The 24,828-nt window shown below is 61.8% G+C and overlaps 2 protein-coding genes and 1 long non-coding RNA gene across 5 annotated transcripts in view; 1 reads left to right on the forward strand and 2 right to left on the reverse strand.

The window, feature by feature from the left end:
• The window catches only part of COX19 (cytochrome c oxidase assembly factor COX19), a 43,834-nt gene extending 33,197 nt beyond the window's left edge, over nucleotides 1–10,637 (reverse strand). Inside the window, exons 1-3 of one of the 2 annotated variants that reach the window (XM_074345501.1) lie at nucleotides 10,509–10,637; nucleotides 9,306–9,421; nucleotides 4,711–4,836 (exon numbers count right to left, since the gene is read on the reverse strand). In XM_074345501.1, coding sequence (XP_074201602.1) covers nucleotides 4,756–4,836; nucleotides 9,306–9,421; nucleotides 10,509–10,590 — 279 coding nt within the window. In that variant the 5' untranslated portion in view covers nucleotides 10,591–10,637 and the 3' untranslated portion in view covers nucleotides 4,711–4,755. Of the gene's footprint in view, nucleotides 1–603; nucleotides 4,837–9,305; nucleotides 9,422–10,508 lie in introns of those variants that run through there. The other variant, XM_074345500.1, reaches the window with a different exon arrangement.
• Nucleotides 10,638–11,230: 593 nt separating this feature from the next.
• Nucleotides 11,231–17,902, reverse strand: LOC123611867 (uncharacterized). Of its 2 annotated transcripts, none has more exons than XR_012500220.1 (3): nucleotides 16,872–17,902; nucleotides 14,548–15,719; nucleotides 11,231–14,440 (listed from the first exon to the last, which is right to left on the reverse strand). It is a non-coding gene; the product is annotated as an uncharacterized LOC123611867 (long non-coding RNA). The 2 variants fall into 2 exon arrangements; XR_012500219.1 differs by lacking the exon at nucleotides 16,872–17,902 and having other exon boundaries at nucleotides 14,548–15,033; nucleotides 15,195–16,428.
• Nucleotides 16,659–23,983, forward strand: CYP2W1 (cytochrome P450 family 2 subfamily W member 1). The gene is made up of 9 exons (XM_074345478.1): nucleotides 16,659–16,847; nucleotides 17,898–18,060; nucleotides 18,326–18,475; nucleotides 18,544–18,701; nucleotides 19,914–20,087; nucleotides 20,413–20,551; nucleotides 20,639–20,823; nucleotides 21,178–21,319; nucleotides 21,430–23,983. Exons 1-9 carry the CDS (start codon nucleotides 16,674–16,676, stop codon nucleotides 21,624–21,626), a joined length of 1,482 nt encoding a protein of 493 aa, XP_074201579.1. The 5' UTR covers nucleotides 16,659–16,673; the 3' UTR covers nucleotides 21,627–23,983.
• The last annotated feature ends 845 nt before the right edge of the window (nucleotides 23,984–24,828 follow it).

Consider the following 24,828-nt stretch of genomic DNA (forward strand, 5'->3'; position numbering starts at 1 on the left):
CACAGAGCGCAGCAGGTACAGCCATGCGGCGTTTCCGAACACGGGCTGGCGGGTCCCATCCTTCCAGGCCACTAGCCGGAGGGTGAGTCTAAGGGAGCCTGGCCGCTCGATCAGTGCCTGCTCGGGCCAGGCCCCTGCTCCCTGGGCGGGGGTCCCTCACTGCACAGCGCAGCTGTGAGGTGATTCCATCCCCCCAGGAGAGACTTCACTCACAGAGTTATGAGAAACTCACTTGTCCTCTAGCTTAGCAGAAAGTTCTTTAATGCCTCTTGTGATAAATACCTACTTTCACTGGAAGACTGATTTCAAGCACCAGGCAGGTGGAAAGACACCAGAGACAGGAGCCCGTCCTTCCCTGGTACAGGCCAGCAGGAAGCGGCACAGGGTCACTGACCTCCCACCGGGACCAACAGGGCCCCTCCCTCAAAGAGCCAAAGGCGTCCACGCAGGTGGCGGCTGGCCTACCCTCAGCCAGCCCTCCGCGCTCTGCGGACGCAACACATCAACCGGCACAGTCTTACCAGGAAAACCGGGCCGTATAAAATTACAGCCACAGGCACTTAACTTATAGGTGACAGAAAAGTACAGCTAAGCACAAGGGGCTCTTTAAAACGAGTGATTTTATTGTTTCTATAAAAATGATACACACCTATTATAAAACAGTCATGAAGGAGGAACTGCCAGGACGGGCGTCCTCGACACCTGCTGCCGCGCCCGTACCACGCCCACCAGCCGGGGTGCCCAGACCCCGCACAGGAATGGGGGTCTGTACCCACGTGCAATCTGGCCCTGACTTCTGAGTCTGTCGTCCGCCAGAAGGAACAGCAAAGCAAATGCCAGATTCAGAAAAACATGGACTTCAGTCCTGAGGAAACCCACCCCATGGCCGGCTGCTGCAGATGATCAGGACAGACACACGGCTGTCCGAGAGCCGGGGCCAGCTGCTTATCACCCGGCCATGCAGGGACCCAGCGCCGGGCTCACATGCCCCCCAGTCACTGTCCAGGGCTGCTGTCGGCAGAAGAATAGCCCCAAGTGCCCGCATCCTGGTCCCAAAGCCCGTGAATCCAGGGCCTGACGTGGCCAACGGGACTTTGGAGAAGTGGGTGGGTCAAGGACCTTCAGGTGGGAGATGACCCTGGACCATCCCGGCGCCCAACGTCATCACGAGGTTCTCACAGGAGGGAGATGGGAGGACCCGGGTCAGAGAGGGGACGCGGGGAAGGGGGCAGAGTCCGGGAGGAGAGAGGAAACCACGCCTCGGCTCAGGGTGGTGGACAGCCACGGCCAGGGAACGCGGCGCCTCTCGGAGCCGGGGAAGGCAGGAGCGGGCCTCCCAGAGTCTCCGGAGGGAACCAGCCCCCAGACGCATCTGGGTTGGGCCTCCGGGCTGCAGCAGAAACGTGCTGTTTAGGGCGCCGAGTCTGCGGCGACCCGTCAGTGCAGCAGCAGGAACTGAGGATCCTTCACGGCGGGGAGGAACCTGAGGCGCTCCAAAAAAACAAAACAGACCCTGTCCTTCTAAACAGATACAGAGTCGGCAGAACCCGGGAGGGACACGGCAGCAGAGGGGAGGGCCACACAGCCCGGAGCTGCAGTGAGCCAGGCCAAGGGGGGCTCCGCCGGCCTCACCCCCCAGGAAGGCACTGAGTGCCCAGGTCTGACCTCAGCGGCTGCACTGCCCCCCCACCTCCTGCCTAAGGACGATGCTTCGGAAACGTCCTGGAGGTTGTCTCTGGGCGCCTTCTAGTCAGGCCGCTGGCTCGCCATGACAAGTGTCTACAGGAGGAAAACACAGTCTCGGCGTGACAGACGACGAGCAGCCAGAACACCTCGCGGGAGCCGAGGCAGGACAGGGCAGGGCCAGCCAGGATGTCGGGGGCCCGCAGTCTCACACTTGTAGCAACTCAGACCCAGAGAACGGCAGGCAGTGCCGGGAGGCTCTCCTCAGTCCAGAGCCCACTGTCCCTGCCTCCAGCTTCGGGCTCCTCCGCGTCCCCTCCTGACGCCGACGCCGTCGCACCTGCCTTCTCCCTCTGAGAGTCATGAGTGTGGTTTTCACAATGAAAGTTCACCCAGTCGTGTATGTACAAAGTTCAGCTACAGAGAGCTTAATACAAAGTATTTTTTTAACTTTTCACTGTGAAATAATTTGACTTCCGAAAAGCTGCAAAAACAGGCGAGAGCTGTTCTGGCCCCTCCCCCAGACGACATCTCCTGTGAGCAGAGAGCACAACACACTGGGACCAACCTGCAGGTCCTGCGGCCTCGCCAACCGCCAGGGACGCTCGGCGCGGTCAGTCTCACAGCCCTGGACACTGGGCTGGGGACAGCTCCTCGGCCTGTCCTCCAGGACCCGGCACTTCTGAGGAGGGAGGGTCTCCCTCTGCAGAGCAAGCCTTGGGCTGGGTCTGCCTGTGTTTCCTCATCAGACTGAGGTCGTGCACTTTTGTGGGGAAAACCCCAGAAGTGAGGCTGTGCTTCTCGGGGCACCGGGTGGGGCGGGTGCCCACACAGACCAGTCTCAGCGATGCACCTCATGGGGCGCCCTCCGACCAGTGCGCCGCCCCCCGCCGCCGCCACGTTCGCGCCTTCTGTTCCCGTTGGCCCGTCTGGCTAGCCGGGCCGGGAGGCGCCGCCCCTTCCCCCGCGGAGGCGTTTACCCAGTGCACGACCTCCATCAGCATGGACTCGCGGACAGTAATTTATTCCGACGGCTACAGCCCACCAGTCATTTACTTTCTTGCTCAAACTGTCCCCGATTTGACCACTGGGAGCTCCATGATGTGTTCATTCAACAAACCCCTTCGTTTTTTCAGCAATTCCTCACTTTCTGACACAAGAGGGTCCAGGGTCCTCAGGACTTTCTTGGCCCTGGGCCTGGCCTCAGCCATTTCTTCAAGGATCCCTGTTCCTCTGGTTGGACAGCAGCCTCAGATCCAGGATCCGGCCACCCGGTGCCGCTGGGTGTCACTGCCTCAGCCCCTCAGCGCCCAGAGCACAGGGCGTTCATGCACGCGTGCACGCGCACACGCACACACAGTGTCTGTGCCTCCACCGGCTACCGTTACATACATCTAAGAAGCAGTTGCTCACTACATCCGGCCGTCAGCGCCCACAAAAGAGCTCCGTGTTTTCATCTTAGGATTCACAGCTTCAGAACCGCTGTGCACAGGAGAAACAAACGTGCCAACCAGACTACAGAACCGTCTTCCTGTCCCTGGCTTTACTCAAAGTATACTTTCCCGAGCCCCGTCTCCCCAGCCCCGTCGGTGACACACACCGTGGCTGTTCCAAGGGGGTATTCCAAATCCTGGCTTATTTTCTGAGCACGTAAAACAAGAACGTGGTTCAGAGTCACGACGACACCAAGAGGCACTCAGAGAGGTGTTGCCCTGTGCCACCTGCCCCGACAGTGCCCACCCTCACGGGTTCCTGGTTCTCCTTCCTGAGTTTCTTTTGCTCAGACACGCGGGTGTCACTTAGCTCCTCCTCGCTCTACCACGTGATGCCCCTGGACTTGGAGTTCCCACCCCACAGCCCCGAGGAGGTGGAGACGGAACCAGCCTTGGAGGGACTGTCAGCACGGGTCTGACCAAGGGACTGACCACCAGTGCAGGACCAGTGCAGAGAGGAGAGGACGTCTACACAGAGAACTGGACCAGCCGAGGAGCAGAGCATGGCCACCTCCAGCCCAGGGCTGTCGCTGGACTGAAGCGGAGGTCAGGGCTGGCTGTCCCAGCAGGGGGCACACCTGGCTCCTCTGGTCACCACCTCCCACTGGCCACTCCGGGACAAAAGCCAGTTGACTAGGGGGCCAGGGGAGGAAGCCCACAGGGCAGGTCCGAGGGCGAGCAGGCCCAAGCTTTGTGCACACAGCGCCCCGTGGTGGTTGGACCCACACAAGTCACCCCAGAAACGCCAGCGCAGGGTCTGGACACCAGAGGGGTTTGTTCCGACAGAAGCTCCAAGCAGGGTCCCCGGAAAGAGCCGCTGGCTGGGGGGGATGCGGGGCTTTCTCTGAGTAAAAGAACAGGAGGCCGCTTGTGCAAATCGATCGATAAACGGAGACACCCTGGCTTTCAGTTTCAGCAAATGAGCTCTTGATATTAAACGTCTACTTTTACAAATATGGCCTGATATAAATCAGAGAATAACCCTAGGTTAGAAAGATACATGGTGTTCAGGTTACCAAAAAAACAAGAAGTCAGGTGTCAAAAGCCAGGCACTTCCCACTTCCAAGCTCATCCTCTATTTTGGGGAGGGAAGGAGGGAGGGAGGAAGGGAGGACGGAAGGGCGTGTGTACTTATGAGGACAAAGAGGAAGCCGTTTTCTAGGGAACGACTTCCCCACAAAGTGTCTACGTAACAGGCTGAGCTCCGTGGACGTTTAGCACGTCGGTACTGAGAAGACACGCAGAGCACGGGAACGTGAAGCCAGCATCCGTCCAGGTGTCGCTGTCAGATGTCACCCAGGGTCTCCACCTCCCCAGGGGCTCCGTCACACACCCATATTTAAAAATAAAACCCACACTCTTGGGGGGACTTGGGACTCCAAAAGGGACAATAATTTTCCAAGCACTTTGGGGAGCTTCAGCAGACAAGCTGTTTCCCCAGCCACGGGGTGCAACCCCCCAGGGAGGGGTGTCTGTTCTGATCGGGGCAGTATCTCACAGGCACCCCCAGCCCCTCCTGAGCCAGAGTACATACAGGTGGGCGGTCGGGCACCACAGTGGCCCCGCGGGCTTCTTCCTCTCAGGGTTCAGTCTTTGTCTCTGATTTTCCATCTATCAAGTCCCCAAATCCCAGCTTCTCCAGGGGTTCCTGTGCCATCAGCTGCCTAAAAGGGAAAGCGAGAGCCGTCAAGGTGGCCAGGAGGCAAAGGATGAGCCCCAGCCACACAGGGTGGAGTTGACACAGCCAAGAGGACGGCCCCCAAGCCTCCCGGCACGTGGGACTCAGAGCCCTTCTGCGGCCCTCCTCCTCCCAGCTGGGGTCCGCGCCTCTGGGTTCGGGGGACCACCGCTGACGGAGGCTGGGCGCACAGGGTGCCGCACAGGGTGGGCGAGCCCCTAGGAGCCGGGTAGAGCAGGGCTGTGGTCGCCCCCGCGTGGCCCAGGCCCATGTGAAGTGGGCCGCGGAAGGGACAGCAGAGCTGCCTCCTGTGCCGCACACTCCAGGGCAAACAGCCTGGGCTTGGCTTGGCTCGGTTTGGGGTGGGGATGGGGGGCCTCCTGTCCCGCACACTCCAGGGCAAACAGCCTGGGCTTGGCTTGGCTCGGTTTGGGGTGGGGATGGGGGGCCTCCTGTCCTGCACACTCCAGGGCAAACAGCCTGGGCTTGGCTTGGCTTGGGGTGGGGATGGGGGGCCTCCTGTCCCGCACACTCCAGGGCAAACAGCCTGGGCTTGGCTTGGCTTGGCTTGGGGTGGGGACTGGGGGGCCTCCTGTCCCGCACACTCCAGGGCAAACAGCTTGGGCTTGGCTTGGCTTGGCTTGGGGTGGGGATGGGGGCCTCCTGTCCCGCACACTCCAGGGCAAACAGCCTGGGCTTGGCTTGGCTCGGTTTGGGGTGGGGACTGGGGGTGGGCTGAGACCCACTTTCAGAGGCCTGCTGAGCTTCTTCAGGGCGGAAGCACAGGTCCCGGTGGGGTGCCACCAGGGAAGCCTGGCATGGCCAGCAGCCAGGGGCTTAACAGGAACTGCCTATCCCGAGCCCGCACCCAGCTGTGCAGGTCCCACCTCACTCACGCCCCGAGTTCACCCAGGCAAGCCGGCGAGGCACCTGGTCAGACGACCATCGTGCCTGCAGGTCTTCAGGGGTCAAATGCGGGCTGCCCTGAGTCCACAGAAACACAAGACAGCTCTGGGAGATGATCTGTCACCCAGACCGCCCAAGTTTCCTAGCAGCCGTCCCCAAAAAGAAACTGAAGGCAACCGCTTTGAACAGCTAGAATCTTTTTGGGATTTGCTCTCAAAGACTTCAGCAGCAGAGATGAGAAGTGAAGAGGGAGGGATCAGAGATGGGGAAACACTGGCAGCTGTCGACACTGGGACTGAGCGCAAGGGGGTCACCACACTGCTCTCCTTACTCTTCTGTGTGCTCGACAATTTTCTTTACAAAAAGCTGGAGAATCCACTCAAGAAATCTACTGGCAAGCCAGACTGCGTAAGTATGTGACCATGTCCCCCAGCCGATGGGCAGGCCTCGCTGTGGCTCCCTGCGGCCAGTGACTGTTAGGTAGAGTGGCTAGCAGCCCTGCCCGCCCCCACACAGCCCTCTGGCCCTGGTCTCTGCACCCAGGAGGCTCAGGCAGCTCACACGTGTCAATGCCTCTGGCATGCAGTGTCAGCTGCAGCAAGACACTGTCACAGGCAGGGCAGACACACGCCCCCGCCCACAAGCAGCAGGGAAAGGACACCAGCAACACAGAACCCCACCAACGCGAAGCCCCACACCCCAGCTACGCGTCAGCTCAAAGACAGAGAGTCTGCTCACATCTGGAAACTCAGCAGTTCCACGGGAAGGGGGCTAGCCCAGCCTGGAAAGGGGCCCAGGGCGGGGTGCAGAGGCCCCGGAAACTCGAGATGGCAGAGCCACTGCCACAGCCCAGGGGCTGAGACAGGGCCACGCGGCCGCTGGCAACCCCGCTCATCGTGTGGCCTCTGAACTTGCTGTGCTGGCCGGTGAAGTCAACAGAAGACCAGAAGCCAGTGTCCATGGCCTGGCAGAGAAGGGGGGGTGGTGAGGGCGCCTGGACGGCTCCGAGGTCCAGTGCCCCCCACCCCAGCCTACTCCAGCCTGGTCACGCCCACAAACCCAGAGGCCTGTCACTATCCCTTAGGAAAATGTCCCCTAGTGCCGCAAACCCCAGGTAGCACAATTTAACCTGGTAGCGAATACAGTAACCCTATAGCGGTGGAACACAAGACACTCCTTAAATCCGAATCGGGCAAACGATGATACATTTCCCCATGTCCTGGCGACAGCACAGCCGGCCCACAGTCCTTAGGACTGACCGCTCGGGCTTCACCGGGGTCTGCAGAACGAACCCCCGAGGACACCCCACACCCCGGAACCCGTGAGCGTGACCTCAGGCAGCTAAGCTGCCAGTTCTGACACAAGAGCCCTTGGGTTACCCAGGGGGACCCAGCCCAGTCCCAGGAACCCTCACGTTGAAGAGTCAGGGAGGAGACGGGAAGAGCAGGACGGGACAGACAGACGCAGTGCCGCTGGCAGTGAGGGCGGTGGACACGCGCCTCCAGGAGCTGGAGAAGGCCAGGAAGCAAGCCTGCCCGGGGCCTCCAGGGGGCCGGCCGGCCCGCCCTGACCGCAGTGTTCACTGGCCTCTCCGGGGGTGGGGGTGCCTCGGGCGTCCCAGGGGCCGGCTGCTCTACCCTCTGGCGCCCCACACACCAGGGAGCAGATGAGCAGCCCCCGACACCCCCCCCACAGCGCGGGAACCAGGCTTCAGAAGGTGTATCACCGTGTACTTGCTGTACCCCCGCCAACAGAGTAATCCCAACTTTAACAGCTTTTGCCAAGAGAACAGGTGACCCACTTCTCAACCCAGACCTACAAGTCCTCATGAGGCAACTTAGAAACTCTCCGATGGTCTGGTTTTTAAAAAGACGTATGTGAAGTAAGTAGGAGTGAAACAAGGTCTGGGATTTCAACAAAAAATGGAAAAAAGGAAAAGAAAAGAGGTTTTCAAGAAGGCGGTGGGGAAGTAAACATGCAAAATCTTCATACTGAACCTGGGTGATGGTTCCAGAGGTCCAGACTACCCTCTGTTTTTGCATGTTTGAGGAATTCCACTAGGAGAAAACTGAAAAGCTCTGGTCAAAATAATTGACCAAGTCAGAAACACACACACCCATGCATTCAGCCAAACGTCGCCTGACCACCAGCGACGCCCCTGCACTGGGGAGACCACAAGCCACCTGCACCACGGGTCCCCAGCAGGCCCCAGGCATGCTGGCCCCCAAGGGCTGTGCGGATCCCGGCACCACCACATGCAGGCCCGGGCAGCCCACCGCCAGGGGCAAAAGGAGACCAAAGAGAGGGCTTTTCCGCTGGTCCCACCTGGCAGCTGCCATCAGACCTGCCAGGAGCCTCTCTGGACACCCAACCAGCCAACCTCTCCAGAGCAACCTGATGCAGGAGCTGCTGGGCACCACGCTGGCACAGGGACGACTAGCCTGAGCTTCCGGGAGGCAGGCGACAGCTCACATCCTCACACGGGGCAGAGACCGGCTCCAAACTCTGCCTCAAGGCCTGGCAGCACCCAGAAGAAACTCACTGGGCTCCGGTGTTTCAAAGATGCAGCAACTTAAAAGACAGTGATGGAAACATACGGACCCCACTGAAGTGCTGCTTAAAGACTCAAGAGCCGGCCTGAGGCCAGCCCCTTGTCAGACCTACGCCCCCGTGGGCCTGAAGGCAGACTCAGAAGGTAGCACAGGGGTGTCCCCGGAGGGCTGTGCTGCCAAGAAGACCATCACCCTCAAAGCCCCAAATGTCCAGAGGGCCCTCAACACCTGGGGCCTGCAAAGCACAAGAGAGTTTGCCTGGAGGGGAACGTCTGAGTTTGTTGTGGAAAACTGAGAACGGGGCTCCAAGTGGACTGATTTATGACAAGGCCTCTGACTTAGTGAGCTGACGAAGGGCTCAAAAGGCAGAAAGAAAAGTTCCCACTCCACGCCGTAATTATATGTCACACGCCTTCCCCATTGAAGTTTACAGTAGTTCTTATTTTAAGTCAAGTCTCAATGGATCGGTTAGAGCGTTTGTTTTCTTTCAACGTGAGCGCCAGTGAATTCTGGTTAGGACAGGGAGAACCCCTCATCTTTCATCGTTTCTTACAGGCCTGTTGTCCCCCCCATCAAACTGCAAACGGCTCGGGGCCTACACGGGACAAACCCGACCACACACCTTCACGCTCTCAGAACGTGAAAGAGGTAACCTGCGCGCCCACAGCCTTCAATCTTTTGACTCAGTGTTTTCATGGTGTAGATTCTGAAACCTGAATGACATGTCGACAGCACCCAAAGTTGGAAAGAAAATATTCTGAGGAATGCAAACGTCTACAAAGCCACCAGTGGAGGAAAGGTTCCCATGGTTACTGAAGAGCTTTCCCTATAGCTTAATCCAATAAGCCTCACTCTCGGGCGGGCAGCCCTGCAGTTCTGAAGCACACACGCTAAACCCGAGGCCTGCAGGAGGCCTCCCGTTTTTCTCTCAACAGAAACGTTTTGGTGGGAGACGTGGGGGGGGGGGGAGAAGTCGTATCCGTTCCCAGGTACTTGCCTCTCCATCCTGCATTCTAAATATTCTTTTGATTCATTTCTGCACAAAGCATTTTCAAAATTATTGTCACGCAGACACTTCATGAATTTCTCTTTAAAGCTTTTACATTCACCTGAAACGAAAAAAAGTGTCCTTTTTATTTTATTTTAAAAACCAAAATTTTACTACCAAGTGGAAAACAGAATTATTACTACACAGATTGACACTGGAGATAGTTATTCACACGTTATATCGATTTCTTTTCAGTAACCCAAAGCTCACGATAGGATATTAGCTTCAGATCAGAAAAACCTGAAAAGGCAGGAACAAATGATTACCAAATAACTACAATTATACTTATAAAATTGGGAATAAAATCTTAATCTGCATTTAATGTTCATCTTTTTTCCTTCTTCAGTGCGGAAAAGTGTCCTTTTTAAAAGTGCAAACATGGCCCGCTCACCCAGCAGCCTTACTGCCTGCACTGCTCCTCCTTCAAAACTGGTTTCCCTAGGAAACATGCGGGAAACGACCCTGGGAAAACGGACCCCGGGAAAACGAACGTACGACGTGGAACATCAGCTGCGGGAAAAGGGTAGAACCCCGGTGGTGGGCGCGGGGAGCTCACCGTAGGATTCCTTCAATTTTGCTGTGTTTGGAAAATTTCAAAGTAAAATGTTGGCAAACAATAATCACCTATAATCCGGGGGAGGGCGTCGCTCAGCGGCAGAGCGAGGTCCTGGGTTCAGTCCTCAGCACCTCCATGAAAAATAATGATAATAATCTATAAGCCTATTTTCGAAGCCTTAGTCTCCAGAGGGTCACCTCAACGGTGAGCCTGAAAACCTAAGTTCTGGCCACAAACATGCGGCGACCGGGAGGTTTTCCGGTTCTGCCCAAGAACGCGCGACGAGCCGCCTGGGGCCCCGCCTGACCACCTGCGGCTTCGCACCGGCGAAGCGGCTCAAGACCGAACAGCGGCTGCTGCGCTGCGACCGCCGCCGGGCAGACGGCGACCCCGGAAGCGGGGCTCCGCGTCGCCTCCCTGGTCCCGGGGGACCCGGCCGGTCCGGCTCCCACCCTCGGGCCCCGGCGGGCGGCCCGGGGCGGGGACGGGACCGGGCCGAGCCTCAGCGGCCCCGCCCGCACGGCGAGCGGACGCTGGTGCCGGCCCAGGGCAGTGCGGGTCCGGCCGGGGAGCCCCGACCGCCCGCGCTCACCGAAGTGATCCAGCGGGAAGCTGCCCTTGTCCGGGGGCCGCGGCTGGAAGCTCTTGGACCCGAAGTTCATGGCCGTCGACATGATGGCAGCGCCCGCAGTCTCCCAGCGCGCCGCGCGCCGCACGCAGGGCGGCCTGCCGAGCGCCGAGCAGGCCCCCGCGGGGGCGCCGAGCACATCGAGCGCCGGGCGGCTTCTGGCGGCCTAGGCCCCGCCCCGCCCCTCGCCGTACAGGCCCGACCCCCAGGGCCCCGCCCCAGGGCTCCGACAGGCCCTGACCGTTCTCCTTCTGCTCCGCGGGGCCTTCCCAGTCTGGTCCGTCTGACACTCACGACAACCCAGCGGCAGAGGGCCAGGTCATCTCCTTACGATGAGGAAGAGGAAGTTCAGAGAGGTTCAGCAGCTTGCCCAAGGACACACAGCGGACTCGCACTGTGCTGGAAGGCTGCGCCTGAGGGTCTCTGCATCCCTGCAAGTCTGCAGGGACCCCCTCCTCCCGGGCACCGGGGCCTAATCCTGGCGCTTACCTGGTGAGAAGGAAGGAGTACTAGCTTCCGTAACAACGTGCACACTCTGGGTGGCTTAGAACAGCAGAAATTGATTCTGTCACCATTCTGGGAGCTGCATGTCTGCGATTGGGGTGTCTGCCCAGGCCTCTCACTCCACACTGGTGGTGGGCCGGCAACCCTTGGTTCTCCTTGATTTGTAGAGACTTCACCCCATCTCTGCCTCATCACAGGGCGTTCTCCCTGTGTGTGTCTCTGTCCAGATTTGCTCCTTTTGTAAGCACGCAGTCATCCTGGGTGAGGGCCCACCCCAGTGACCCCATCTTAACTACTTACAGCTGCCACGATCCTGGTCCCCAAAAGGTCACATTCTAAGACACTGGGAACTAGGGCTTCAACATAAGGATTTGGGAAGGACACCATTCAACCATAACAGAGTAGAAATGCATCCTGCTCAGGTCCCGATGCCATTTCTTACTGTTGTTGTGGTGACAATGACGACAGTGGAAGGGCTCAGTGGAGGCCCCTACTCGCCCCAGCAGAGGTCCTCCCCGCCCTGCACCCTGGGCCGCCACCCTGACTCCAGGCCTCTGGCTTCCGTCTGCTGTCTGTGATTCCACCCTGAGCTCCATCCTCCGTCCATGCACCCACCCCACCCGTTTAACAAGTACTGGCCCCAGCCGTGTGCCAGGCCCCAGACATACTCACAGAGGGTCCTCAGCATCACAAAGTCGCCAGCTGGCCCCTCTAGACAGGCTTCCTCATCCCCAGGCCCTGCAGTGAGCCAGCACCACTGCTCCTTGTGGTGCTGGGGGCTTGCAGGGAAGTGCCTGGCTGGATGTCCCAGTGGCTCCCCCCAGAGCCTGCCCCTCTTCCAGGCCTGGCTCAGATGCTCACTCCTTCAGAAGGCATCCAGCTTCCCCCAACTCGAAGGGTCCCTCCACAGTGCGCACAAGCAGATCTCCGTGCCTGACGTTGGATTCTGCTGGGTGGGAATGCTGGTGGGCCGTCGGTGGGGGCCCACAGGGAGAAGCAGGTGGGCCCTAGGAAAGCCCATTCCAGTTGTCTGGGCCTGGATCAGCCTGGGGCCACTTAAAACTACAAAAGGAAGACTGTACCTGTTTTTGTCGTATAAACAGCGTTTACAGGGCTGGAGCCCGGGGCCGTGCACTGGGTTATTCATTCATGTGTTTCCAGGCCTTGAACAATAGAGGCTTTTATTACCCAGCAAATAGCACTTTTCCACTTGACTAGAGCGCACCGCTTAGCAGTAAAAGGGACACCCCTCCCCGCCAGGACTGCGCGCAGCCTCTCCGTCTGTTGGCCCTGAGGGACCAGTGAAGCCTCAGGGGCCCAGTGACCTGGAGGTTACAGCCACTTTTAACTGTCCCGTCTGAACCTGGCAAATGGTTACTGCTTTACCCAAGATGTTTAGTGCTGCACAGGTACAAAAAGCAGGGGAGGAATCTGTGTTTTGGGAACCCCTCTTATGTGCTAGGCTGTTTCACGTGGTATCCTGGGGCCTAGAACAGTGGCCCGGCACATAGTAGGTGCTCAGTTAGTATTTTTTGAAGAATGAACACAGTCAGAAAGGTATTATTACTATGCTCATCTCACACATAGACACAGAGGTCACGTCCCTCGCCCAGGGTTCTGCAGCTAGTGTCCGAGTTATCTACTGCTGTGTAACAAGCAGCCCAAACTCACTGGTGTGAAACAACAATCATCTGCTTTGCTCATGAACTTGCAGTGCGGGCAGGCCTCGGTGGAGACAGCCCCACGTGGTGTCAGCTGGGGTCCCCACACCAGTGTGTGCTAGGACCCCTGAAGATAGAGCACATGTGGCTGGGAGATTGGCCCACATCCTGCGGGTGGTGGCGCTGCTCCCCACAGCCCTCTCCCGGCGGCCTGGGCTTCCCTGAGCCCAGCAGCTGTGTCCTACACAAGGGTTCCATAAGAAGCTGGTGGAAGCCCTGCCACTTTAGTGATCCAGCCTCTGAAGTCACACGGCTTTGCCTCCACCGTGGTCACCAGCCCGCACCCGGATTCAAGGGCAGGGTCCCCTGCTCTCAGTGGGTGGCGGGCCAGTCACACGAAGAGCTTGTGGGCTGGGCACTGTTGTCACAGCTGCCGTGGGAAGGTGCCCTCTGCCCTCGCTGACCAGTGGGTGGAGGGGCTGAGCTGGGAGCCAGGTCTGTGTAACTCCAGCCCCCTCTGGGGAGCACCCCCGCCCCTGGCGTCAAGGCCAGATGTGGTCTGAGCCCCAGACAGAGCATGGCAACCCCAGCCAGCTGGGCCTGGCTGACCTAGTCTGACCAGAACAAACCTCAGGCTCCCACCTGGGCACCAGGGTACGGTGGGTGGGCCAGCTCACTGGACCGCAGCCCAGAGGACGCCAGACCGGGCAGCAGGTGTTGTCCTGCCACCAGGGACAGAGAGCCCCCCTCCCCTGCCCCCAGGAGTGAAGCCAGCAGACCCAAGGGTGAGGAGAAATCATCCGGATCCTAATGCCATCAGCCAGTCCCTGGATCAGCCTCTGCCTGAACCCAGATACTGCTGATCTTTCCACTTCAATAAACTCTGCTGCCAAAGTGTAATTTTCAAAAGGCTCCCAGAGAAGTAGACACTGAACACGTGTCAGAGTTTTATCTAACCTGGTGACAAGGGAACTTGGCTAGATGGCGAGGCTGGTTCAAAGAGGAATTGCTCAAAGCCTGACCCATCCATGTGCCTCCGGAGGAGACAGACTGCTGAGTTGGACAGAAGACTGGTTAATGTCTTACAGAACAATAAAGCCATAACCTTTCGGGTTATCTTCTCTGCCAGACAGAACTCTCTTGCATTTTATGGGGGAACCGCTCGCGGCTTTCCCATTTTATGCAGGTTGGTGTCTAGCTGTGTGGCACCTGGGCCCACTGGGCAGTAAATGGCGAGTGAGACACGGCGGCCCTCCTGGGGTGCGATGCCGCTCAGGCAGGCCAGTGAGACAATGACCCAGTGAAGGGACACGCTGTCACCCATTGGCCTCATTTCTGCCAACTGTGTGGTTTTCTGAACACAGCTTGCATGGCTCTCCTGGGCCTCCCCAACGAGTGCCCAAAGTACCATGGCCAGGGGGGCTTCAAACACCATAAACATACACTCCTGCAACTCTGGAGGCCAGAAGTCTGAAGTCAGGTGTCATAGGGCCACCTCCCTCTGACAGCTCCAGGTGAGGGTCCTTCCTGCCTCTTCGAGCGTCTGGGGGCCCCGGCGTCCCTTGTCTTGGCCACATCCCTCCTGTCTCTGCCTCTGTCATCGTGAGGCCGCCTTCCCCAAGGCCGCCTTCCTCTTTTCAGGAAGACACCAGTCACAGCGCTAGGACCAGGATGAGACACGGGGAAAGGGCCACACAGGCAGCTGGAGAGGCCTCTCTGGACCCAGTGGAGCTGCGGGCAGAGAAGAGGGGGGCAGAATGGAGCCTGGAAGATCCCCAGCATTTGGCATTGGATGCTGGGGGGCAGGAGGTGGAGGGGCAGTGGTGAGGAGGGGGCACCTGGAGCTCAGAGCCCGGAGCTGGGGGCTCCTCCTGACGTTCTGTGGACGTGGGGGCAGGAAGAGTGTCGCTGTGGGTGGGCCTGGGGTTCGGGGGTGCAGGCACTTCGCCAGACGGGAACATCGCCAGATCTGACCAGAAGCGACTCCTCGCTCAGGGGTCCCATTTCCAGGAAGTAATCTTAGGGCGTCCCTGGCGACTGCACAGAGACGTGCCCACGGGTGTTGGAGGAGGAAGCCAGGGACGGGAGGACGGACAGGCAGGCCCAGCCTGAGACAAGGCTGAGAGAAGAAGGAGCCTCCCGTCCCATCCCTGCCACCCGGCTGTCGTGAAAATCAGAGCAGGGGAGGGGCCGGGGGCCGGGGGGAGGCTCTGGGCTGATGCTGCTCGCTGTCCCGGACAGGGCGAGGGCTCCGTGGGTGTGTCTGTGTCTGAGCGCAGCGAATCGCCCGTGTTGACACGTGGTGTTTTCCGTTCGTGGATAGACTGGAGGAAAAAGGCACAGGCGCAGCTGGGCACCAAGGCGTCTCTGAAGGAAGCGCGAGCAGGCGGCAGGTCGGGGGGCTCGCCGGACTCCCCAGGGGAGGTGGGACGGCACCTTCCACTTCCTCCAGCCCAGAGACCCTTCTAGAAACTCGAATACTCACTCTTGCCGCTTAAAAACATAGGTTTAGTTTATCCCCGCGCCCGCAGGCTGGCTCTGGAGGTCAGAGGTCGGAAGTGGCTCCTCAGGGCAGGTTCCCCTGGAGGCCCCGGGAGGCCCCCTTCCTCCGCCCCCTCCTCCGTCGGAGGCCACTGGCTCCTCCAGGACAATCTCATTTCCTGCCTCAAACCCCCTTTGCCGGACCCAACACATTCATGTTCTGGAGGCCGTCATCCTGTCCGCCGTGTGACTCCGTGGACGTGATGCGGGGGACGGGGATCGGGCGCAGGGTGCAGGAAGCGGGGTCGGGGCTATTCTCCATCCTGACCGTGTGACCAGTACCCACAGGCACTAGGCGGACACACGCTGAGTTAGTTCTGTGAGCCGTCCTGGGCGGACAGGAGCCCCAGCTCATGACCCAGTCAGGGCCTCGGTACCAGGCGCTCAGCACGAATGACCCAGGGAACCAGTGCTTAGAGAGCCGGCCTCCCTCACTGCAGCTCCACAACTGCACCGCTGGACGGGCTGCCTGTGAGGCAGTGAGCACCCCGTTACAGAAGGTATGCACACCGAGGCTGGGAGGGGTAAGGGCCCTCAGGCTGCCCTGGCTCTGGGGTTTGAGCAGGGGCGTGGACGGCGCCCCGGGAGACAGGCCCCGTGGTGAGAGGCCCCATGCGGGGATGGGCTTCCCGCCGCCTCATGTTGGGGCAGGCGGTGGGAAGCAGGCCCAGCCACTTCTGGTGCCAACAGCCCTCCCAGCCCTCGAAGCAGCACCTCCTCCCCTCCCAGCCAGGCCACCAGGGTTTAGGAGACCAGAGCGCGGCACAGCCAGACGGGGCCCATAAACCTGGCCACCTGTTGCCTGGTGGGCCCTGCCCCAGCCCCAGCCCTGTCCCAGCACAGCCAGTGCCTCTGCCTGGGTGACACTGTTTGCAAAGCCACCAAGAAGCAGAGTGTCACTTGGGTGACCTTGCCGTCGGGGCCTCTGAAGGCCAGGATTTGAGGCGTTTGCCGTGCAGACCTCGTGGGCCGTCCCTGGGGCTCCACGCCTGGTGTCCCCCACTGGCCCAGGCAGAGTGGAGCTTGATGGACGCGGGCGGTGGTGGGTTTGGGAGAGGCTGAGGGGTCCTGTGGGGCAGGGGGGCCCCAGGCCCTTGAGTCCCAGTTCTGATGGCGAAACTGAGCAGAAGGCTGAGAACTGCGGGGGGCAGGCCGGCCACTGCACCGCGTTCTTCCCGGGGAGGCGAGGGACAAGGATGTAGCCCCCCAGACGGCCCCCCGGCCCCCGGGCCCCCTGCCACAGACTCGACCCCACATTCCACACACGTCTGTCACTTTAAGCCGCCTGGCTGTCCCCAGGAACTGCTCATTCCACATTCTCGGGGTGGTGGGGTGGGTGGGGTGCTGGCACGCCCTCCCAGGAGGCCTTATAGAGCAGGGCGGTCCCCGGCAGGGGAGCTGGGCCTCGCCACCCGCCAGCCTCATGGCCCTGCTGCTCCTGGGGCTCCTGGGGCTCCTGGGGCTCTGGGGGTTGCTGCGCTCCTGCACCCGCAGCCCCTCCCCAGCCCCTCGCTGGCCCCCCGGGCCGCGCCCGCTGCCCCTTATTGGGAACCTGCATCTGCTGCGCTTGTCACGGCAGGACCAGTCCCTGATGGAGGTAGGTCAGCAGGCGCGTCCTAACCTGGCTGTATGCCTGGGCCCAGGCTGGGCTTCCTGCCAGCCCTGAAGGGGAAACAGTCTCGGGGGAAGATGAGCCCCCATTTTCCAGGACCCCTCTGAGTGAGAGGCTCGTGTTCAGCCTGGTGCTGGCCTGGAAGGAGACACAGGAGGCCCAAGTGCCCACCCTGCCTTGGGGAAGAGATACTTTGCCTCATAGGGAAACAGACAGACCATCCAAGGAGCAGGGTGCCAGGTGTGGCAAGCCAGTAGGGCTCCCTGGAGGAGGCAGCATTAGATGAGTGCCAGCAGGAGGGCCAGGTTTGGGGGCAGCGGAGGGGAGGAGGCAGGGGCTCCTGGTGGCAGCACCAGGCAACAGAGGTCTGGCAACAGAAAAGACCAGGGCCAGCGCACAGATGTGCCCGTGGGGCAGGTGGGACCCCAGCTGGGTGTGGCTCCTTCCCACATCAAGCTGGGGGCCCGGGAGTAAAGCACAGGTGCAGGCCTGGCCCCTGCCCATGGGGGCCATTCAGCCAGCCCCCACCCAGGTCCACCCCCCAGGAGCCCTTCAGGACTCAGCCACGTGGCTGCCTGGTGGCCCCCAGGCCCCGCAGGAGGGCGGGGAGGAGGGTCCCACAGCCCCCTGCCCCACGAAGTACCGTCAACTGGGGCAGCGCCCATCCGGCTGCAGCCACGGGGTTCTCAGGCCCAGTGCTGGGCCCTGGAGACCGCCGTCCGGCACAGCGGGGGCAGAGCAGAGGTGGACAGGGACGGCCGCGTGTGCACAGCCACTCACTTCCTGCCTCCAGGCCTCAGTCTCCTCACCCATAAAGTGGGGAGAGGTCAGCCCTTCCCGCCGCAGGCAGTGGTGCCGTAAGGACCAAAGGGGAAGGGCACACAGAGCCCCATCCTTCCCACAGACCCAGCCGGGCTGCCCCCGCCCGCCGGCCCCAGGTCTACCCCGTGTCTTCCCCACGCGAGAGGGGGCGGCCTGAGGGGCTCCTGGGGCCGGGGGCGGGGCAGCAGGCTGAGCCCTCTGCCGTCCCGCCAGCTTGCGGACCAGTATGGGCCAGTGTTCACTGTCCATCTGGGGCGCCAGAAGATGGTGGTGCTGACCGGCTATGAGGCAGTGAGGGAGGCCCTGGTGGGCACCGGGCAGAAGCTGGCCGGCCGCCCCCCCATTGCCATCTTCCAGCTCATCCAGGGAGGCGGAGGTAGGTGTGCAGCGGAGGGCAGGCAGAGATCAGCACTGCTCTGGGGGCCCTGTGTCCCCGGAGGGGTGGGTGCCGAGAAGGGCCCCTCCTTCCCAGCAGCGTGGCCCCTGGGGAGCGCCAGGGTGTCCACGTGGCAGGCCGGGCACCCAGGGGACCAGGGCCAGGCAAGGCCACTCCTGGGCCCCCAGCCCTGCCCGACCCCGGGCGTCCCCCTCGCTCCAGACTGCAGTTCCTGGGGCTGCTCACTGGCTGTGTCCGCCTGCAGGCGTCTTCTTCTCGTCTGGGGTGCGCTGGAGGGCCGCCCGCCAGCTCACCGTGCGCACCCTCCACGGCCTGGGCGTGGGGAGGGCAACCGTGGCCAACAAGGTCCTGCAGGAGCTGAGGTGCCTCACGGGGCAGCTGGACAGCTACAGAGGTGAGTGGGGGCTGGGGCACCCCGTCCCTGGGAGCCCTTCCCCGCTGAGACCTCTCTCCCACCCCCAGGCCAGCCCTTCCCGCTGGCCCTGCTCGGCTGGGCCCCCTCCAACATCACCTTCACGCTCCTCTTCGGCCAGCGGTTCGACTATCGCGACCCTGTGTTCGTGTCCCTGGTGGGCCTCACTGATGAGGTCATGGTCCTCCTGGGGGCACCCAGCCTGCAGGTGAGAGGCCACTGCTCCCAGCCGGGAGTGGGGAACACAGAAGGCGGGCTTGAGACTGGGGCGGGAGGGGGTCCCAGCATGGCCACCACCAGGGAGGGTGAGCTGCTGCCTCAGGGAAGCTCCTCTGGGGTCAGAGCTGAGGGGCGAGGGGCGTCCTGCTCCTGATGTCAGCCGGCCGTGACCCCAGGCCAGTCCCTGTGCTCCTGAGAAGGGCGGGGTCGGGGGTCCCCATTCCCCTACCCCTGCCCCTTCCCTTCAGCAATAGATGCACCTGCTCACAGGTCGGGGGAACGGGGTGCCCGTATCACAGGGATGTTTCCTGATGCTCGGAACCCCCAGGGCTGTGCGCATTTCATTCCTTTCCGGAACTCAAAATGTTTCTCTCGTAGCCACACCGCCACTTTTCACTAGACTCGCTGAAGCACGTTTAGTGGGCTGTGTATGAACTTCTCAGCCCATTTCTTCACCCCCTGAGGCCATGGGCTTCGAGTGGGGGCTCAGGCTTCAGCCCTGATGCGAATTCACCCCTCAGGGCTAGAGGAGCCTCAGCCGGGCAGGAAGATTTGCAAAAGCCGGCCTGGCTAAGTGCCCCCAGGGAGCCCCTGGGGGACAGAGGACAGAGGGTCAGGCGGTTCCAGGGAGACGGAATATTCCGTGGCCTTCCATCCCGTGAGATCCGATCCCGGCATGCTTCATGTTCTGGGGGACACAGTGGTGTCAGTGTAGCTGGGGTGGCCGCCGACGTCTGTGAAGAGATGCCTGTGAAGAGCCGCCTGCGGGCCGGATGCACGGCCCTGGGACAAGCTTGTCACACCGGCAGTGCTGTCACCCCATTTCACAGCGGGCTGGGCTGAAGCTCTGAAGTTTGCAAATTTTTCTTTTTTTTTTTTTTATGACTCTCAGAAGATTCAAAGTTATCCTCACAGCAGCAACCCTCTCCCCTTCTGTCTGACCAGCTTTGGTGGGTGGGGAGTGGGGCCTAATGACAGTTGCCTGCTGGGACTTGCATGGAACCTACACTCCGAGGGAGGATTTTGTCAGAGTCCTTGGGGAGCTGTTCTCACCAGGAGGGTGAGGGAGGGGCCCCAGGAGTGGGGAGCTGGGGGTCCCGGACAAGTGAACACACCTGCTGGAGGACAGAGCCCTCTAGCCAGGTGGCGCTGTGGGGCCTGCGTCCTCACCCTCGCCACACTGTCCCGCCCCTGCCCCCAGCTCTTCAACGTCTTCCCCTGGCTTGGAGCCCTCCTCCAGCTGCACCGGCCAGTCCTGCGTAAGATCGAGGAAGTTCGGGCCATCCTGAGGACCCTTCTGGAGGCACGGCGGCCCCACATGACTGCGCAGGGCCCCGTGCAGAGCTACCTGGACGCCCTGATCCAGCAGGGACAGGTGTGGGCAGGACCTGCCTCACCTCCCAAGAGGCCTTGGGGGCATTTGGGGCCCCACCCAGGAGGAGAGGGAGGAACTTATGCTGGTCCTGCACTTACCCTGCTGCTCTACCTCCTGGCTGGGAGCCTCTCAGAGCCTCGGTCTCCTCCTCTGTGAGATGGTGCATTTGTAGTGCCTGCCTCGTGGGGGAAGCTGCAGTGACCCCTGAATGTAGTAGGTGCTCAGCAGATTCTGGCTCTGTCCTCCCCTTTCTTGAGCCCGAGGCTGGGCCAGGGGTCCATGGAGCCCAGCCTCCAGCTGAGCCGGGTCCTACTCACCTCTGCAGGGGAACGATCCCGAGGGCCTGTTTGCCGAGGCCAACGTGGTGGCCTGCGCCCTGGACATGGTCATGGCTGGCACGGAGACCACTTCCTCCACACTGCAGTGGGCCGCCCTCCTGATGGCCAAGCACCCAAGGGTGCAGGGTGAGCTGGGAGAGCCCTCCTCCCCGGGGCCCAGGGCCGAGCTGGCGGAGGCTCCCAGGACGTTGGCGTCCACCCTCTCGCCCACAGACCGGGTGCAGGAAGAGCTGGACTGCGTGCTGGGGCCTGGGCGGCCCCCCAGGCTGGAGGACCAGCAGGCCCTGCCCTACACCAACGCTGTGCTGCACGAGGTCCAGCGGTACATCACCCTCCTGCCCCACATGCCCCGGCGCACCACGGCCGACACCCGACTGGGCAGCTACCTGCTCCCCAAGGTGGGAGGGCTGGGCCCACACAGCCCCTGGCCCCCTCCTGGCCCTTCATCCACTTGTTCCTCTGCTTGTGGTGGGTGGGGGCAGGTGTCCCCATGGGAGGTGGGAAAGGGGTGCAGCGGGGGGCAGCCCTTGGCCTCACAGCCCCCTTGAACCCGGGGCTTCCTCAAGGCAGATTTGGGTGCACACGGTGTGGCCTGGGGGTCACCTGGGAGATGGGGCTGCGCCCCCAGAAGACTCCTGCCAGGCCCTGCCCCATCTCCCTGTCGTCTTTGGGGACGCTTTCTCCTGTACACCCCGTCGGGCTGGCCCGGGTGGACGGGGCGCCCAGCCAGCCCACCTGCTGCCTGCCCACAGGGCACGCCCGTGGTGCCCCTGCTGAGCTCCGTGCTCCTGGACAAGACGCAGTGGGACACCCCGCGCCAGTTCAACCCGGGCCACTTCCTGGACGCTGATGGGCGCTTCGTGAAGCGGGCAGCCTTCCTGCCTTTCTCCGCAGGTACCACAGCCCTGCAGGCAGGCGGCCCAGGCTCCCCCCACCACAGCCCCGGGATGCCCTCCCCTCCAGGAGATAGGAGCCCCCACCCTGCGCCTCCGTGTCCCTTGCAGGCCGCCGTGTCTGTGTGGGGGAGAGCCTGGCCAGGTCGGAGCTCTTCCTGCTGTTCGTGGGCCTCCTCCAGAGGTACCGCCTCCTGCCCCCGCCCGGCCTCAGCCCCGCCACCCTGGACACCACACCCGCCCCAGCCTTCACCATGCGGCCGCCAGCCCAGGCCCTGTGCGCGGTGCCCAGGCTGCAGGGGCGCTGACTGAGGGAGGCCTGGCCTGACTGCGGGATAAACTCCTGGCTCTGGGGTGCCGAGGGTGACAGGGCAGGGTGGATGGACGGAAAGACGGCCCCTTGCTGGACTCTTTGCTGCGGCCACCATGGCTGTGCGCCCCAGGCTGGGCAGCCTCACCCAGGCACCAAGGTGGGCAGGGGAGCCCCACTCCCGCCCTCAACGCCCCACCCGGCCTGATCCTTTTCCTTCCGAGGCCCTGGGCCCCAGACCCCAGGGCTTCAGCTGCTGCTCTGTCCACACCAGACACCCCCACCCCCAATGGTGCAGCCTCACCTCATCACACCCCACGCAAGCCTCCCTTGGGCTTCCCACTGCTCCCTCTCCTGTGTGCCCTCTGCACTGCCCCCATCTGGCTCCCACCAGGGTCACCGTAGCCAGGCAAACCCCGCCAGGCACGGGGCTGCCGCCCACCTGCAGTCGGAGGTGGCAAGGGGCAGCTGGGCCCCAGGGCGATATCCATGCAGAGGCCAGACTCAGACCAGCATTCTCGGCTCTCTCTGCCCATGGAGCCAGGCCCCTGAGCCCCAGGGTAACCACAGAGATGTCCCAGGTGGGAGACAGGCCGGTTGAGGGACAGCTACCACCCAGAGGGTGGCAGAGGGGGCTTGGGCGGGAGGGGTGAGTAGGAGTTTGCAGGGAGGTCACCTCCAAGAGCCTTTTCTCTGGTCCAGTCTGACCCCACACCCTTCTCCCTCATCGCGCCTGCCCCTGGGCCCTTCCATGACTGAAGCCCTGGCGTCTCAGAGCCCAGAACTGGCTCTCTGTCTCTCCATGGAGGCAACCTCTCTTGAGGAGGAGCACCCGAGGAGCCGGCTGGCAGTGGGCGGCGGGCAGGGGCCCGGGCCATGAGTGGGCGGCAGGTAGGGGCCCAGGCCATGACAGGGGGTTGGCGGTGCTGGTGGGCTCCGCGCAAACAGCGAAGGTTACACTGACGCCTTCTCCATGTCTTCTCCCTGGTGAGCTGGATGCTGCCAAACGAGGACTGGACTGCAAGGAGAGCAGGGCTGGGGGTACACAGAGGAAGCCCCTGCTCCCAGCTTGCGGTCAAAGCCCTTCCTGGAGAGTGGGGACGGGGAGCATCAGATTAGCACAAATTAGTCTGGCCAGACTAGGTGTTGGTGATGAAGGGAGTGGGGTTCTGGGAGGAGGGGGAGCGGGAGGCCTCCGAGTCACCGCGTTCCCTGGAGAAAAGAAGGCTGGGCGGCCGGCAGGGAGCCCTCGCTGTGTCTTCTTCTTGTGGGTTTGACGTGACCGGGGTCCGAGGCGGGGCGGAGGGAGCCTGCTTCGCCCAGGGCGCGGCCGCAGGACACGCAGGCTGCGGCAGACCCTCCAGGAAGCTGCTGTTTGAAGAGTGGGCTGCGGCGGGAGGCGGCGGTAAAGCTTTCGGGAGGGAAGGCGTTAGCATCGCAGGGCCTTCCCAGAGGACCCAGGCCCGGGTGGCAGGACTCGGAAGCCAAGACGCGTATTTTCATAGCTTTTAAGAACAGGCGTCCGAATGAACCACTTTCAAAGGTGACTTTTAAGTTTTCTCAAAAGAACCCAGTTAGTTGAAGTTTTACTGCAATTATTTTAATTTGCCAAGAACAAATTTAAGAAGCTGTTTGGCTGGGTTGGAAGGTGTTAGTCCTGGCAGAGAAAGTTTTAAAAGCGCACTGCTCTGGGTGGCCTGAATGCAGCTGGGGGTTTGCGAGTTGGGGGTGGGCAGAGGCCCTGGAACACGGCTGGGAACAGGGGTGACCCTAGCAGTGTCCTCACACACAGGGGAGTTCGGGAACTCTGTTTCTGGGCTCCTGTGAGGAAGGGTCTCCGTGGGGCGCTGTGCCTGCAGCTCTAGCAGGGTAGGGGAGCCGCCCACAGGTGTCCGGGGGGAGACCCACCATGCCACCTCGACATCCCCGTGGCCCATCCTGGAGGCCCGAGCCTCCCGGGCTGGCACCCAGATCACCACAGCTTGGCCCCCTCAGACGCCAGCCTGTCCGTCACCTGCCCCTCACTCACGCCCACTTCAGCCACATCTCGGCCCCCTGGCCCAGTCGGTGGGCCCCCACCCCAGGGAGTGAGCCCCATGTCCAGACACAGATCTGAGGTGAGGGCTGGTGTGAGAGAGTCCCCCGATGGCCAGGTCCGGGGCTCGGGTCCTGCCCTCTCTCGGCCTCTGCAGGGGGCCCAGGCCCCCATTCTCGGGCTCTCCTCACCCCCGCCTGCACCTGGTGGGGGACCAGGAGAGCCAAGACCACCTACCCTCTGGGGAAACTGGTCCCTTCCCCCTGCTCCTGAGCTAACACAGAATCGGCACGCGACCCATAAAGAGCACATTTTGCAGAGTCTGGCGTCTGTCTGACCCGAGAAACCACTACCTCATTAAGACAAACTCGCCCCTGGACCCGCCTTCCAGACTCACGGTCTGTCAAAGCTGCTTCAACTCATTGACGTGGGAATCGGGACGGGGGCTCGGGATGGGGGACGTCCGCCCTCACCCCCACCCGCTCCCAGAACCGCAAGGTCGGCACTGACCAGAGCGCAGACACACTTCTGGGTGGGGGCTCGTGGCAAAGACTGCGCATGGCTTCTACGGGTCAGTCTTCCAAGCCCAGAACCCAGCAGGACCGCCAGTGCCCCTGTCCGCCCCGAGGGCAGACGTGTGGCTGGGGGAGAGCGGAGTCCTGGCTCCAGGGGCCTGACTTCCCCAGGCCCCTCCAGCTGAGCCTCCTTCCCGCGCGCAGGGCACCCACCAGGACACTGGCTGGACAGTCACTGGCCACACTCAACATCAATTTATCCACAGTGGATACGACCCTCCTAGGGGCTCACGGGAGGGGAGCAGTGAGTCCCTGCTGCTCACCGGCGGAGGCCAGCGGGAAACACCCGCTTCTCAGCCATAAACCCTAGCGCTACAGGCTCCAAGGCAGCAGCTTCCTTCGGGGGGGGGGGCTGGGCTGCTACCGGTTGGTGGGCTTGGCAGCACCCCCGTCACCCCAGAAAGTGTCACTCGCACCAGCCCAGCCCCATCCTGCCCCCTGGCGGTGCCCATGACCACTGATGTGATGGACACAGAGAACCTGGAAGAGAACAGGTCGGGGGAGCCCCCCCCGCCCTTGTGCTGTGGCCGCAGGCTCGGACCCCCAGCATCAGCCACCCCTGGGGCCATCAGAACGCCACCTCTGACCCG

The sequence above is a fragment of the Camelus bactrianus genome, chromosome 18, assembly GCF_048773025.1.
Source record: "Camelus bactrianus isolate YW-2024 breed Bactrian camel chromosome 18, ASM4877302v1, whole genome shotgun sequence".
Taxonomy (NCBI): domain Eukaryota; kingdom Metazoa; phylum Chordata; class Mammalia; order Artiodactyla; family Camelidae; genus Camelus; species Camelus bactrianus.

Bases quoted from the DNA above. Each gene is read 5' to 3' on its own strand.
- CYP2W1 (XM_074345478.1), top strand. From the start codon at position 16,674: ATGGCCCTGCTGCTCCTGGGGCTCCTGGGGCTCCTGGGGCTCTGGGGG. The intron at 18,702-19,913 runs GTGAGAGGCCAC...CCCTGCCCCCAG, and splicing joins TGGGGGCACCCAGCCTGCAG to CTCTTCAACGTCTTCCCCTG. The intron at 20,552-20,638 runs GTGAGCTGGGAG...TCTCGCCCACAG, and splicing joins CAAGCACCCAAGGGTGCAGG to ACCGGGTGCAGGAAGAGCTG.